The sequence below is a fragment of the Pristiophorus japonicus genome, chromosome 15 (genome assembly GCF_044704955.1).
Source record: "Pristiophorus japonicus isolate sPriJap1 chromosome 15, sPriJap1.hap1, whole genome shotgun sequence".
Lineage (NCBI taxonomy): Eukaryota > Metazoa > Chordata > Chondrichthyes > Pristiophoridae > Pristiophorus > Pristiophorus japonicus.
The window spans coordinates 160,384,635-160,398,486 of NC_091991.1; the positions used below are offsets into that span (position 1 = coordinate 160,384,635).

The 13,852-nt window shown below is 43.6% G+C and overlaps 1 protein-coding gene across 1 annotated transcript; it reads left to right on the forward strand.

Moving 5' to 3' along the window:
• The first annotated feature begins 5,411 nt into the window (after positions 1-5,411).
• On the forward strand, positions 5,412-7,391 carry rasd1 (RAS, dexamethasone-induced 1). The gene is made up of 2 exons (XM_070856787.1): positions 5,412-5,783; positions 6,293-7,391. The coding sequence occupies exons 1-2, from the start codon at positions 5,513-5,515 to the stop codon at positions 6,817-6,819; spliced, it is 798 nt and encodes a 265-aa protein (XP_070712888.1). The 5' UTR covers positions 5,412-5,512; the 3' UTR covers positions 6,820-7,391.
• Positions 7,392-13,852: the final 6,461 nt, after the last annotated feature.

The window sequence follows — 13,852 nt, forward strand, 5'->3', positions numbered from 1 at the left end:
AGAAGATTTGTCAAGCATGATCTCCCTTTCACAAATCCATGCTGACTTGGACCTATCATGTCACCTCTTTCCAAATGCGCTGCTATGACATCCTTAATAATTGATTCCATCATTTTACCCACTACTGAGGTCAGGCTGACTGGTCTATAATTCCCTGCTTTCTCTCTCCCTCCTTTTTTAAAAAGTGGGGTTACATTGGCTACCCTCCACTCGATAGGAGCTGATCCAGAGTCAATGGAATGTTGGAAAATGACTGTCAATGCATCCGCTATTTCCAAGGCCACCTCCTTAAGTACTCTGGGATGCAGTCCATCAGGCCCTGGGGATTTATCGGCCTTCAATCCCATCAATTTCCCCAACATAATTTCCCGACTAATAAAGATTTCCCTCAGTTCCTCCTCCTTACTAGACCCTCTGACCCCTTTTATATCCGGAAGGTTGTTTGTGTCCTCCTTAGTGAATACCGAACCAAAGTACTTGTTCAATTGGTCTGCCATTTCTTTGTTCCCCGTTATGACTTCCCCTGATTCTGACTGCAGTGCATCATCACCCCCGGCAACCAAATTTTAATTTGATTTTATGTCTGAAGTTTAATTTGTTTAATTTGCCGGTTTTAGTGCCCCCCCCCCCCCCCACACACACACACACTTTTAGCCAGGGGGCACTTGTGTCATTTGTGTTGGTGCCCTCAAAAAATCAAATATTGAGTTCCCAATCTCGGTTATGATGTGACCCTGGGATTCACTGGAAAAATGTGAAATCAGACGCTCTTGTGCTCTATTTGCACCCCTTGGAACAGATAATCGGATGCGCGTCTCAGCCGGAGAATGTGACCCAGGGAGACTAAAACTGGCGAAGGACTAAAAAATAACAAATATCTTCTTTAAGACAGCACTTAAATTTCAGCTCAATAAGGGTTGAATAGATAACAGAGTGCACTCTAATACCTCGCCCACCGGGGCACGATGAGGTGGCTTCACCTCTCATCAGAAAGTAATTGAAAGTGGCTCTGTTCGTGATGCGATTGTATCCCTATTAATCTTTTTAATGTCGTTCATCAAATTTACTTATGCCGTAAGTGTAAACGCTTCTCCCATAAATGCCTTGCTATTAACATTTGACCGTACACCAGTCTCTGTCTTTACTATATAGATTGCGATTTTTTTTTTTAACTAAGCAGGTAAGAGTTGTAGCCCTGATAATTTCGAATAGAAGATTTCGGTGGCTGGGGGCGGGAATGGCTCTGTAAGTTTTGTCTTTCCAACCGGCTGGTTGAAGTTTAATCTTTGCTGCCCTCTTGTGATCCAGGGCGGAATCGCTGTCTACATTCTGTGCGCAATATAGCACTGCTTTATTGCCAATAACAAAGTTCAGTAAATACTTATTTCACGCCCTGACTGGAAATGCTTTACAACCTTTATCTGTTTGACTCATTATAGGAGGGGGGACAGTAGCCTAGTGTTTATGACTTTACACTGGCATTATGGCATTACACTCACTTTAGGAGTGGATGCAAGTCTTCCTCGATTCGGAGGGACTGCCTATGATCATGACACTGGCAACCCACGGGTCATAAATTCATCGAAACCAGCGCGTCAAGTTATGTAGAAACTCACTTCAATAAATGTGGTAATTTGCGGGCTGGCACCAGGGGGAACTGGCCATGAAAACTGATGGATTGCTGTAAAAGAAACGCAGCCAGCTTCACGAATGTGGTTAAGGAAAGGGCCTAGCAACCCTCCCCAGTCTGACCTTGTGATTCCAGTCTCGTGTGGTTGACTTAATGCCCTCAGAGCAAGAAATACTGCCTCAACAATGTAATGTATGCATTTTTGAAAATCAGACCAGGTCAGTTCAATAAAATGGCGCTGGAACTGAACTGGTTAAAGTGGATTTCTGTGCACCTTTGATGTTGTCACTAAGAAAGAATAGCATTTATATGGCACTTTGGGGCGTCCGGTGGTCGTGAAAGGCGCTAGAGGAAAAGTTATAACGCCTTTCACGACCACCGGACGCCCCAAAGCGCTTTACAGCCAATGAAGTACTTTACAGACTCAGAGGCACAGAACAGTCGGGAACAGAATGAAGTCATTCAAAACTGAGCACCAAACTCCAGAAATGCTAATACAATCGAACCAACGTATTCACTCTACAAAACCCTTGGAAATGCGAGGTGTTAGAAATTGCTGTCGGCGTGCTTTATCTGACATTCCGTGTGAGCAGGGACATGTGCTGCATTTTGGGCAACTGTGAAATTGTTGGTCCAGAAAATGAGACGGTTTATACAGCATCCGTTTAGTGTATGCTGATTAAGAAAACGCTTTAAACCACCAATTCCCTGCGTGTCTTGTTTATTTTAGCAACGTTGGTTGTTTATTTATTTGTAACCATAATTGGAGGACGAAAGGGCAAGAAAAAAATGCCTGACCTAACGTTATTTGTCAGGTACTTGATGTGATGACACTGTTTGCATTAAAATTCAACACTGACAGGAGAGGAGAGACAGGGAGAAAAGGGCGGGGGGCACCGTCACATTATTAATAACATCACCTCGTTGACTCGAACTGCGCCATTCCCCAACAGCGAGACTTGGTCGTTGCCGCTCGTCCCAATTCTCCGCCAAGTGCAGCTCTGTAAAATGACAGAGCTGCGCCACATCACCTGATGTCAAAACGTATGTCACTCTGCAACCTTCAAGAAAAAAATACAAGGCTGATTAATCTGGCTAAAAATTGCCCCCCAAAAATGCCATACATATACATAGGTGTTGCAATAGACAGAATGCAGATCATGAACCGATGACTTAGAGAATCGGCTAATGGTGGCCATTCCTCACCAATTCACCCATTGCTGCAGCGATACACTCACTGACTGCTGCTTTACAGTCCACACTTAATTCAAGCCATCCATCAATTCAAAACGTTCGCTCTGAATTCCCACTCTCCCGTGTTATTTACATTGCGTCATTCAAATTACCGAAGCATTCGCATGTCAGCGCAAAAATACGGTAGCTTTGAAATTTGACAGACTGTATTTTCTTTAAGGCAACCACCAGACCTCAGCACATATCATGTGAGTAACACAAGATTGCGGAGCTAGGCCCAGTCATAGTGCAATATTTACAGATTTGTTTCTAAAGGTTGAGTTTTGGAGATGGTTTCGTGAGAGCACAGAGCGAATGCGGCGAGACTCCGTGAAAAAAAATCGATGAGATTTATCATGCCTGGGTTGCTGGTGTCACTGAATATATCATAATAAAGATAAACCAGGGAGGCACCCGTTGATGTTTCAGTCTGCACATGCCGTGTGATAGTGAGCCTGACAGTCCAACTCTAGTCACTGGTCAATTAACGGAATCCAGGCAGGACGGCAGTGGGGGTCGGGCAAGTGACCACGAGGTTCGCACGCAAGGGCTGGGGCGGGGGTTGAGGTGGAGAAAAATCAGCCAAGATTCCCGCTCAGAATCCCTGCCCATGTGCCCCCCCCCCCCCCCCTTTGCTGGGTAGTGCAGGTATGTGAACATCAAGACGGTGGGATATTGCCCGTGTGCCAATGCTTAGCGTTGGTATGAAATGCCTCTCTCCAGTGGCAGTGTTAAAACAGTTGAACATAAATAGGTTAACGCCTCCGCTAAAATAGCAGATAGAGGGATTTCAGACCAACGGGTCCCATCTAGCATTCGCCCGCTGCTACCCCGTAATTCAAGGGCTCAGAGGAAGGCAGGATGGAGATGGGTTGTGATGCCCCTCACAGCCCAATAGCTCGACCATGCGCAATGTTTCGGTTCACAGGTGAAGAATGAACACTTCAGGCACAGTGGCACCCCATCAAACGCACCCAGGGGAGTCAGTGCCTTGAGGAAAAGGAGAGAAAGTTGAGGGAGAGGGATTCAAAAATCAAAAGTTAGCGATAGGCAGTGGTTTGTGTGTAGTGTGTGTGTGCGTATGGTTTGTGTTGTGTGTGTGAGTGTACGTGGCTTGTGTGGTGTGTCTGTGGTTTGTGTGTGTGTATGGTTTGTGTTGTGTGTGTGTGTATGGTTTGTGTTGTGTGTGTGTGTGGTTTGTGTGGTTTGTGTGGTGTGCGTGTGTCTGTGTGTGTGGTTTGTGTGTGTCTGTGTGTGTGGTTTGTGTGTGTGTGTGGGGGTGTGTGTGTGGTTTGTATGTATGTGTGTGTGTATGGTTTGTGTGTGTGAGTGTGTGTGGTTTGTGTGTGTGTTTGTGTGTGCTTTGTGTGTGTGGTTTGTGTTGTGTGTGTGTGGTTTGTGTGGTGTGCGTGTGTCTGTGTGTGGTTTGTGTGTGTGGTTTGTGTATATGTGTATGTGTGGTGTGTGTGTGGTTTGTGTGTGTGTGTGGTTTGTGTGTGTGTGAGGTTTGTATGTGTGTGGTTTGTGTATGTGTGTGTATGGTTTGTGTTGTGTGTGTGTGGTTTTTGTGTGTGTGTGTGAATCAGAAGGTTTCATTTGAGTCAACTACTCCGAAATCCAGCGTCATGGGAAACGGTGCCTTTAGGACTACTCTGAAAAGACCTCCGCATTTTAATTACTGGGAAGTCAATCCATTGTAAATTATTTCTAACTTTTTATATAATGGCCCCCTTAGCATGTACAGTATTACTTCTTAAACCGTCTTTTCCTCGCCAGGTTTCGCCGTTCAAAGTTTACTCGTAATCCCAACATCGATTGAGTTACTTAAGGTTGAAATATCACTTGTCATAAAGTCCCCAGCCGCAGTTAGCATGCGTGCAAAAGAGTATGTAAAGAGTTGGATACATTTTTTAAAAACTTAAAGACCCTACAGGGCTACGGACCTAATGCTGGAAGGTGGGATTAAGCTGGGTAGTTTTTTTCGACCGACACGGACACGATGTGCCGAATGGCCTCCTTGTGTCGTAATTTTCTATGATGCTATGAAATTAGCAGAATTCAGTCGGGATGGTCGTGGGGATGGGGGATTATATTGTATGTTACATTACATGTAAAAGCTATTAAAACATGCAGTAATAAAGACAAAACACGATACAAAACAATTACTGGTTCTCAAATTGAAAGTATTTCAGCATCACAAGTCAAAGACAAAAAAAAGTTTTTAAAAGTTTACAATTTTTACAGCACACATTCAGCCAAGTTGGACTCAATATAAACACGTACTGATGTTAAAAGACTCAAGTGACAGCTCTGACTTCTAAAAGCCTCAGTGAGTTGCGCTGGGTGCATGGGGTTGCTCAGTGAGTGAGCGCTCAGGTCTCCTCCTCTCCCGCAGTTCCTAACAAGGCTAAAGTTTATAGGCGGCTGTGACGTGCTCCTGGCCTGAGACACACAGTGTCCCAGTGTTTACCTTCAACGCGCCTCATGACGCGGGTTCCAGCCCCTATAAAAATCAGCTGTGGGCGCCCCACTGTCAGAGCTGCTACTCGCTGGAGCCAGACTGGGAAAGTTTGTGCTCGCTCCCTATCCGCACTTCAGCACCGGTTAGTTTGTTTCTCTCTCTCTCTCCCCCCACCTACTGCCCAAGTTATGATTAAGAAGATGTCTCCCTGCGAGCCCGAGCTGAATATTCCTGCCAAGAACTGTTACCGCATGGTCATCCTCGGCTCCTCCAAAGTGGGCAAAAGCGCCATCGTCTCCCGCTTCCTCAACGGCAAGTTCGAGGATCAGTACACGCCCACCATCGAGGACTTCCACCGCAAGTTTTACAGCATCCGAGGCGACGTTTACCAGCTCGACATCCTCGACACATCGGGAAACCATCCCTTCCCGGCCATGCGGCGCCTTTCCATCCTCACAGGTAAGGACAATAAGCGAGCACCTAGTAACTGCACCGGCCGGAGGCTGTGCGCCCCTCCACAAGCTCTGCAACCTGCATAGCAACAGGCTAAAGTGGGAAGGCGCTTCGCTCCTGTCTAGCAATCTCATATCAACAATAACTTGTTACTTATGCAACGCCTTTAATGTAATCAAACGATTCACAGGAGTGTTATCAAACAAAATTTGACATCGAGCCACATAAGGAGATGTTGGGTCAGATGACCAAAAGCCTGGTCAAGGAGGCAGATTTTAAGGAGAGAGGTTTACAGAGGTCCATGGCAGTAGCTGTTAGTGTTAGACATTGCAGTTAGTTTAAGTTAAACTTAAGCTGCCAACAGTCTCGTCTAACCAGCCCTGTTTTGAGTGAAGGAAGGGAAGGAAAGTGGCTTGTGAAACAGTCTCGGGCAACACACAGTGTGTAATGTTGGGAGATGTGTCTGGATGTGCACCGTTTGCTCACGCTGCCTTTCCATTTTCCTTGGGTTACAGGTGATGTGTTCATCCTGGTGTTCAGCCTGGACAACCGAGACTCCTTCGAGGAGGTCCAGCGCCTCAAGCAGCAGATCATGGAGACCAAGTCCTGCCTGAAGAATAAGACCAAGGAAAACGTGGACGTCCCCATCGTCATCTGCGGCAATAAAGGCGACCGGGACTTTTACCGCGAGGTGCCGAGGGAGAAGATTCAGCAGTTGGTGGACGGCGACTCGAAATGTGCTTACTTCGAGATCTCGGCCAAAAGGAACACCAACGTGGACGAGATGTTCCAGACGCTGTTTACCATGGCCAAGCTGCCGAGTGAGATGAGCCCGGACCTCCACAGGAAGGTGTCGGTGCAATACTGCGACATCTTGCACCGAAAGACCTTCAGAAGCCGCAAGATCAAAGACGAAGACGCCTACGGCATCGTGGCGCCCTTCGCCAGAAGACCGAGCGTGCACAGCGACCTGATGTACATCAAGGAGAAGGCGATCGGCGGGGGCCACGCCAGGGACAAGGACAGATGCGTCGTCAGTTAAATCGGCTTGGGGGGGTTTTATTTTGTTTGTTGTTGTTAGAAAAGGACGCGGTTTAATGGAGCCAGCAGACGTGGCTGGGGGTGGGCCAGGTGCTCGGGCCCGTTCTTCACGGCGTGACCCCTGTGAAATGAGGAGGTTTCCCAAAGACAGGCGTGCTTTTTTGTGGGGGTTGCTCGCTTAACACCGCGGTCGAGCATTGCCTGAGGGCCGCCTCTGGCAGAGAGCTGGCTCTCACAACAGGGCCAGGTGTAGGCGCAAGGACTAAGGGAAAAAAAACATGAACACATAAATAAACTTGAGAGGCTGGGGAAGCGACATTTTTTGACGCGCCCCCTAAGGAATATTCATTTTGTCGTATTGACTGTGAAGTATTTGTACTTGATTTCTTTTTTTATTTAAAATGTTTAAAAAAATACTGTAGTCTTGAAATGTGCAAACTCCTACATGTAGTGCAATGAGTATCAAAACCAGTTGTTTACAATTGCCAACGATTTGCTGCATAAAGGCACTATAGTTGTACTTGAAAAATGAACAAAGTCTTACGAAATTTTTAATAAATGTTTTCAAAGGAAGTTTGTGTTCTAGTGTGATGTCTACTACTTTTCTCAATCGAAACAATATAAAATAGATTTCATTATTTATTCACCTTTCATTTGTGAATGCGAAACAATATAAAATAGCTTTTATTATTTATTCACCTTTCATTTGTGAATGGGCTCATGCAGAGATTATCAAGTATCAGCTCATTTTTAAATTGGGAATAATGAAAAGGCTGACTGGGGGAGGCGATTGGAATTGGCTGGTCATATGATGAAACCTCAAGGACTAGCCCAACCAAAGTTAACAAACCTCATCTTGCTGAACATGTATCCCTGAACCTACATTACCTTTCCCTATCCTGCGTTACAACAGTGACCACACTCCAAAAGTACTTCATTGGCTGTAAAGTGCTTTGAGACATCCGGTGGTCATGAAAGGCGCTATATAAATCCAAGTCTTTCTTAACCAACCAACATGATCAGAACAGATTAACTGGTCATTTATGTCATTTCTGTTTGGGACAACTAGTTGTGTGAAATTTGTCTGCCATGTCTGCTTAAAAAAACAGCGATTTCACTTCAAATAATTAACTGGCTGTAAAGCACTTTGAGACAGACTGAGGTCTTGAAAGGTGCTAAATAAATTCAAGTTCTTTTCAACAGGTTGCCAGGGCACCAGTATAAACAGGTCTAAGAATTTCAAGTTGTCCGAATGATTTCACTGAAAATTTGAAATCTTAACTTTTCGATTTGCAAACTAAAATACCATCTTCCTTTCATGTATGATTTATGAACAAAAATGTTATCAAATGCAACAATTATATATTTTAAATCAACACAGTTATTGCAGCACCTAACATCTCAAAATAAAATGGGAGGAGATTATTTCTGAGCTGCCCTACCCTAATAATTTTTAAGATTTGTAAAATAACAAACTTTTATTTGTCATTGACCCACATATTTAATTATATATTTAGTCCCTACTGTGTTCACATGAATGCAGCTTTCTTGCTGAACTCACAAATGACATATTCCCCCTTGTGCTCCTTCACCACGACAGTGTTTGATAGGTTGCCTATCCTCCATTTTCAGGCTCTGTGGGTGTGCCCTTGTGTGGCTCCACTCCTAGCTGTCTGAATAGAGACAATGAATTACCTTCAGTGGCTTCTCTTACTGCCCCCTACATCACTATCTCCAGGGTCCCCCATGGATCTATCCTTAGCACACTCCTTTCTCATCTTTCGTAGAAGGTCCCTCGAACGAGGATGATTTGCTTCCACAAGAGTTCACAGATTTTTCAATGAAGGACCCGATGTTCCAGTCCTGAACTCCCAACTGAGGGGGTGAAAGATGCCTGTGCGTGGATTTTTTTAATGTGTGCTGACCGTTGCACATCAGCCACCACACAGGCTCGACATATGTGAACCTCGGTGATACAATCTGTAGATATGGGGTGTGCACCCAGATGAATGTCGATGATACCCAGCTCAACCTCCACTTTCTTTGATCACCTCTGTGCTGTCAGACTGCCTGTCTGAATAGATGAGTCAAAATGTACTCTAATTGAACATCAGAAAGACCAAAGCTGTATTTTTCGGTTCCTGCCACAAGCTCACTCCCTTGCTAATGACTTCCCCCTCCCCAGACTAAATCAGACTAAAATGGACTGCAAAATCTTACTGTCCTGTTCAATCTAGATCTGAACTTCAAACTCCACATCCAATACATCACCAGGACTATTTACTTAAAGCTGCGTAATAGTTCCCCTCTCCACTCCGACATTAGCCTCATTGAAGTTAACATTTCTTACAAATGTTTTTGTTACCTCTAGACTCAATTTTTTGAGTGCCCTCTTTCCTGACCTCCCATACTCCACCCTCTAAAAACTCCAATATGTCCAATATTAAGCTGTCCATATCCTGTCCCAACCTAAGTCCTGGTTTCAAATCCCCTCTTTCCTGGCTGATCAAAACTGTTTCCCTTTCTCCCAGTACATTAAGTTTTAAATCCTCATCTTCAAAATCCTTAGCAGACTCAGCCCACCCTAACTTTACATGGTCCTATAGCCTTGTATCCCCCTCCCATACTATTTGGTCCTCTGATTCTGGTCATTTGTGCAGCCCTTCACCTCACTCTAAAATCCACCATCAGCTGCTAACCCCTGCTGTCAGGAATGCCCTCCCTAATTTCTTTTCCACTTTCCTAAAACCATTTCTTTGACCAAACTTTAAGTCACCCTTCCTAATTTCTTCCCACATTAAAACATTTTTTTTCCATTTCTCTTTTTTTCTACTCTCGATAAGGACATTTTCTAAATTAAAGGCATTCTATGAAAGCAAGTCATTGTTGTATTGTGTGTGAAGTCCTTTAACTTGCTTCCTTTCAAGGGTCGCAGAAGTATTTCACCCCAGGGTACAGACCAGCACAGTTTGCACAGTGAATTGAGTCACTGAACAGCAGAAATAATGACAACAGGTTGCAGATATATATTAATGAGGAACACATTCTCCAGATGTGTGATCATGAATTTCAATTTTACAAAACACTCTGCAACTAGATTAGTGTTTTTTGAGTTGAGAAAATATTTTAGTGGTTAGCTCAACATTACTACCATAAGCCAAAGTCTACCACTATGCACAGTTATATCAAAGAAGTTTTACATTATATTTGTGAAAGTGATGCCTTCAGATGCCTACGTCTAAAATAGCATTGAGCTCTTCATCAAAGACTGCAGTACTTTTCTTACAAATGCTGTAACAGGTTACTGCTAAAAAAATCATGTCCCTATAGTTAAACATGAATCTGTTTGATGTCATTTGGTTTGGGAAATTCTAGAGCCACTTCGTGAAAACCAAATCAAAATATAAAGAAAACTGATAACCTGCTGGTAGCAATGGTGTTCATTTAATAATTAAAAAATCAATTAGATTGCATGTTCAAATTAATATCAGTAATTTACTACATATCTACATAAAGAATGAGCGTGGGTTTCCGAATTGCTGTGTCTTTTTCAGGAACATTCTGAACTTGGGATGTTCATGCTTTGCATACAAATATGTCATCTCAAACTATCATCCCATGCTGATAGAATTTGTGTAAATACACTCATTTCTGACACTTGTTCTTCTGAACAAACCTGTAATAACTGGTGAGTCAGCATCTTATAAATGGAATGTTACTTCAAGCAATTAACTCACTTTTAGAAGTGATTTTTCTCACTTGTCATTCCTTGCCTTTATGTTGAAATTGACAATAGCATAGGCATCATACTTTTTGCAAAGGATCAGCTTTTAAACTTTGGTATCCATACAAGGCAAATTTGATGCAAAATTTCCTAAATGGAATGGCATTAAACAGCAGCAATAATGACAATAGGTTGCAGTTATATATAAATGAGGAAAACATTCTCCAGATGTGTTATCATGAATTTCAATTTTACAAAATACTCTGCAAGTAGATTAGTATTATAGGAGTTGAGAAAATGTTTTAGTGGTTAGTTCAACATTATTGCCGTAAGCCAAAGTCTATCATTATGCACAGTTATCAAAGGAGTTTTGCAGTATATTTGTGAAAGTGACACTTTCAAACGCCTACGTCTAAAATAGCATTGAGCCCCTCATCAAAGACTGCAGAACTTTTCTTACAAGTGCTGTAATAATTAAACCAAATGCAGTTTGATTTAATTATTAGATAGGGTAAGCCAGCTTAGAACTCATCTCCTTCCAATTTATTTTGAGATGTTTGGTGCTGCAATAACTGTGTGTTGATTTAAAATATGTAATTGCTGCATTTATGAGATTTCTATTCAGTCTGTAATTGGCACAGTGCAATAATTAATTATGCAAAGGCATGCACTGGTCAGACCACACTAAAAAGGCCATGTTCAGTGACACAAAATGGAATTGCATTGACACATGCATTGGAAGAGCAGTAAGACTGATTTAAAATGGAAAGGGGATGAGCTATAATTAATGACTAGAGTAATTCAAGCCCATAGTGTAGAAAGATGGCAGTTGGTGGGAGGCCGTCACTGAGGTCTACAGAATATTAAATGGTATGAATAGAGTAAACCATGTCCCGGAGATGCTGATTTCACAGCAGTGTGTTGAGTAGGTTGATTAAAGAGCTAAGTTGCTCCAACAACTCTACCCACCCGAACTGCACCACATTAAAAAGAAAAGACTTGCATTTATATAGCGCCTTTAATGACCACCTGACGGCCCAAAGCGCATTACAGCCGACGAAATAAATTTGGAAGTGTAGTCACTGTTGTAATGTAGCCAATTTGCACACAGCAAGCTCCCGCAAACAGCACTGTGATAATGACCAGATAATCTGTTATAGTGATGTTGATTGAGAGATAAATATTGGTCAGGACACTGGGGATAATTCCTCTGCTCTGTGCAATGTGCAATATGATCATGTCACCGTGCATCTATGTGTGTCAACATTTCAACAAATTGTTAACATTTTGTACTATGTCAAATAGCCTTCCGCATGCTGTGTGCGTGAGGTAGTGATGGGGAAGGGCCAACCTATCAACTCTGGCTGATTGTATCTTTAGTTCAGAAAGAGTGGATGTAAGGGTGTGTTTAGCACATGATGGTCTGATATGATTTTCCCTTGATCTACATATACTAGTCTGCTGTATATTTCCACTGTACTACTCTGAAGTTATGCTGTACTGAAGGGAGTAGGTCTGAATGCTTCCTTAGAATTCTTGAAGACCTATTGGTGATCATATGAGCTGCCTACCTCTGTGTGTTGCAGTACTAGACAGTTGTGCTAAGAAAGTCTTTCTTATTCTGGCTATACAAACCTGCTTTCCTTGGGAGGTTTGTCCAAACACTTGGCCAAAGGCATGTATTAGCAAGCAACTGGAAAGAACTTGAGAATTACCTACCTGTTTTTGTGCTTCTGTGCACATGCTACTATTGGAGGTCAAGTACTGATAGTGGTCAATGCTCTCTTTGCAAAGACAAAGAAACATAGAAATTTACAGTGCAAAGGAGGCCATTTCGGCCCATCGTGTCTGTACTAGCCGACAAAGAGCTGCACGGCCCTCGGTCAGCAGCCCTGAGGGTTACATATAAACCTATGAATGTCCGCCCTACACAACTGTGACACCCCTTACACTGAAATATTTCACACTCCACCCCAACCGGAGCCATGTGATCTCCTGGGAGAGGCAAAAACCCAGGCTAATTTGGGGGAAAAAATCTGGGAAAATTCCTCTCCAACCTATCCAGGCGATCGAAACTAGTCCAGGAGATCATCCTGATCATATTCGATTCCCTGCAGTACTTACTATCATATCTGCACTGGCCAACAAGAGGTTATTCAGTCTAATCCCAATTACCAGCTCCAGGTCCGTAACCCTGTAGGTTACGGCACTTTAAGTGCCCATCTAACCATCTCTTAAATGTGGTGAGGGTTTCTGCATCCACCACTCTTCCAGGCAGTGAGTTCCAGATCCCCACATACCTCTGCGTAAAGAATGCCCCCCTCAAATCCCCTCTAAACATTCCACCAACCACCTTAAAACTATGTCCCCTCGTAATAGACCCCTCCACCAATGGAAATAGGCCCTTGCTATCCACTATATCCAGGCCCCTTAATATTTTGTACATCTCAATGAGGTCTCCTCTCAACCTCCTCTGTTCCAAGTAGAAGAAACCCAGCCTATCCAATCTGTCCTCATAACTAAGATTCTCCATTCCAGGCAACATCCTAGTAAATCTCTGCACCCTCTCTAGTGTAATCACGTCCTTCATATAATACGGTGACCAGAACTGCACGCAGTACTCCAGCTGTGGCCTAACCAGAGTATTATACAATTTAAGCATAACCTCCCTGCTCTTGTATTCCATGCCTCGGCCAATAAGGACAAGCATTCCGTAAGCCTTCTTAACCACCTTATCCACCTGGCCTGCTACTTTCAGGGATCTATGGACCAGCACTCCAAGGTCCCTTTGTTCATCTACACTATTAAGTGGCCTACCGCTTAATGTGTATATCCTTTCCTTATTTGTCCTCCCAAAGTGCATTACGTCACACTTCTCTGAATTAAATTCCATTTGTCACTGCTCTGCCCTGAAGAGATCGCAAAGTCTCTGTTTACAGAATGGACTCAGCCGAGAATATTTCGTGGTCTTTATGGTTTTTTTTCTCTGAGGGTACTTTCCCTGTGATGGGGTCACCCTGTACAAATATGTAAAAAGGCTGGTATGTTAAAACTCCAGAGACCAGTTGGCTGTGACAAAGAACTGTCAGTCATCCAGAAAGTACGGGTTCGCCCTAGCAAAAGGGAAGAGGCTCAGATATCTGAGGCATGCATAAATTATTGGAAAACCACTCTAATATGCAAAGGCACTTCTCACCTCCATCTCAGAGGAGAAGCAGAACAATGGACCCACTAGCCTGGCCAGACCAAGAGGGGCCAGTTCTTCCCTACACAAAAGCTGAGAGATGTCCCAGACCCAGGGCCATCAGTC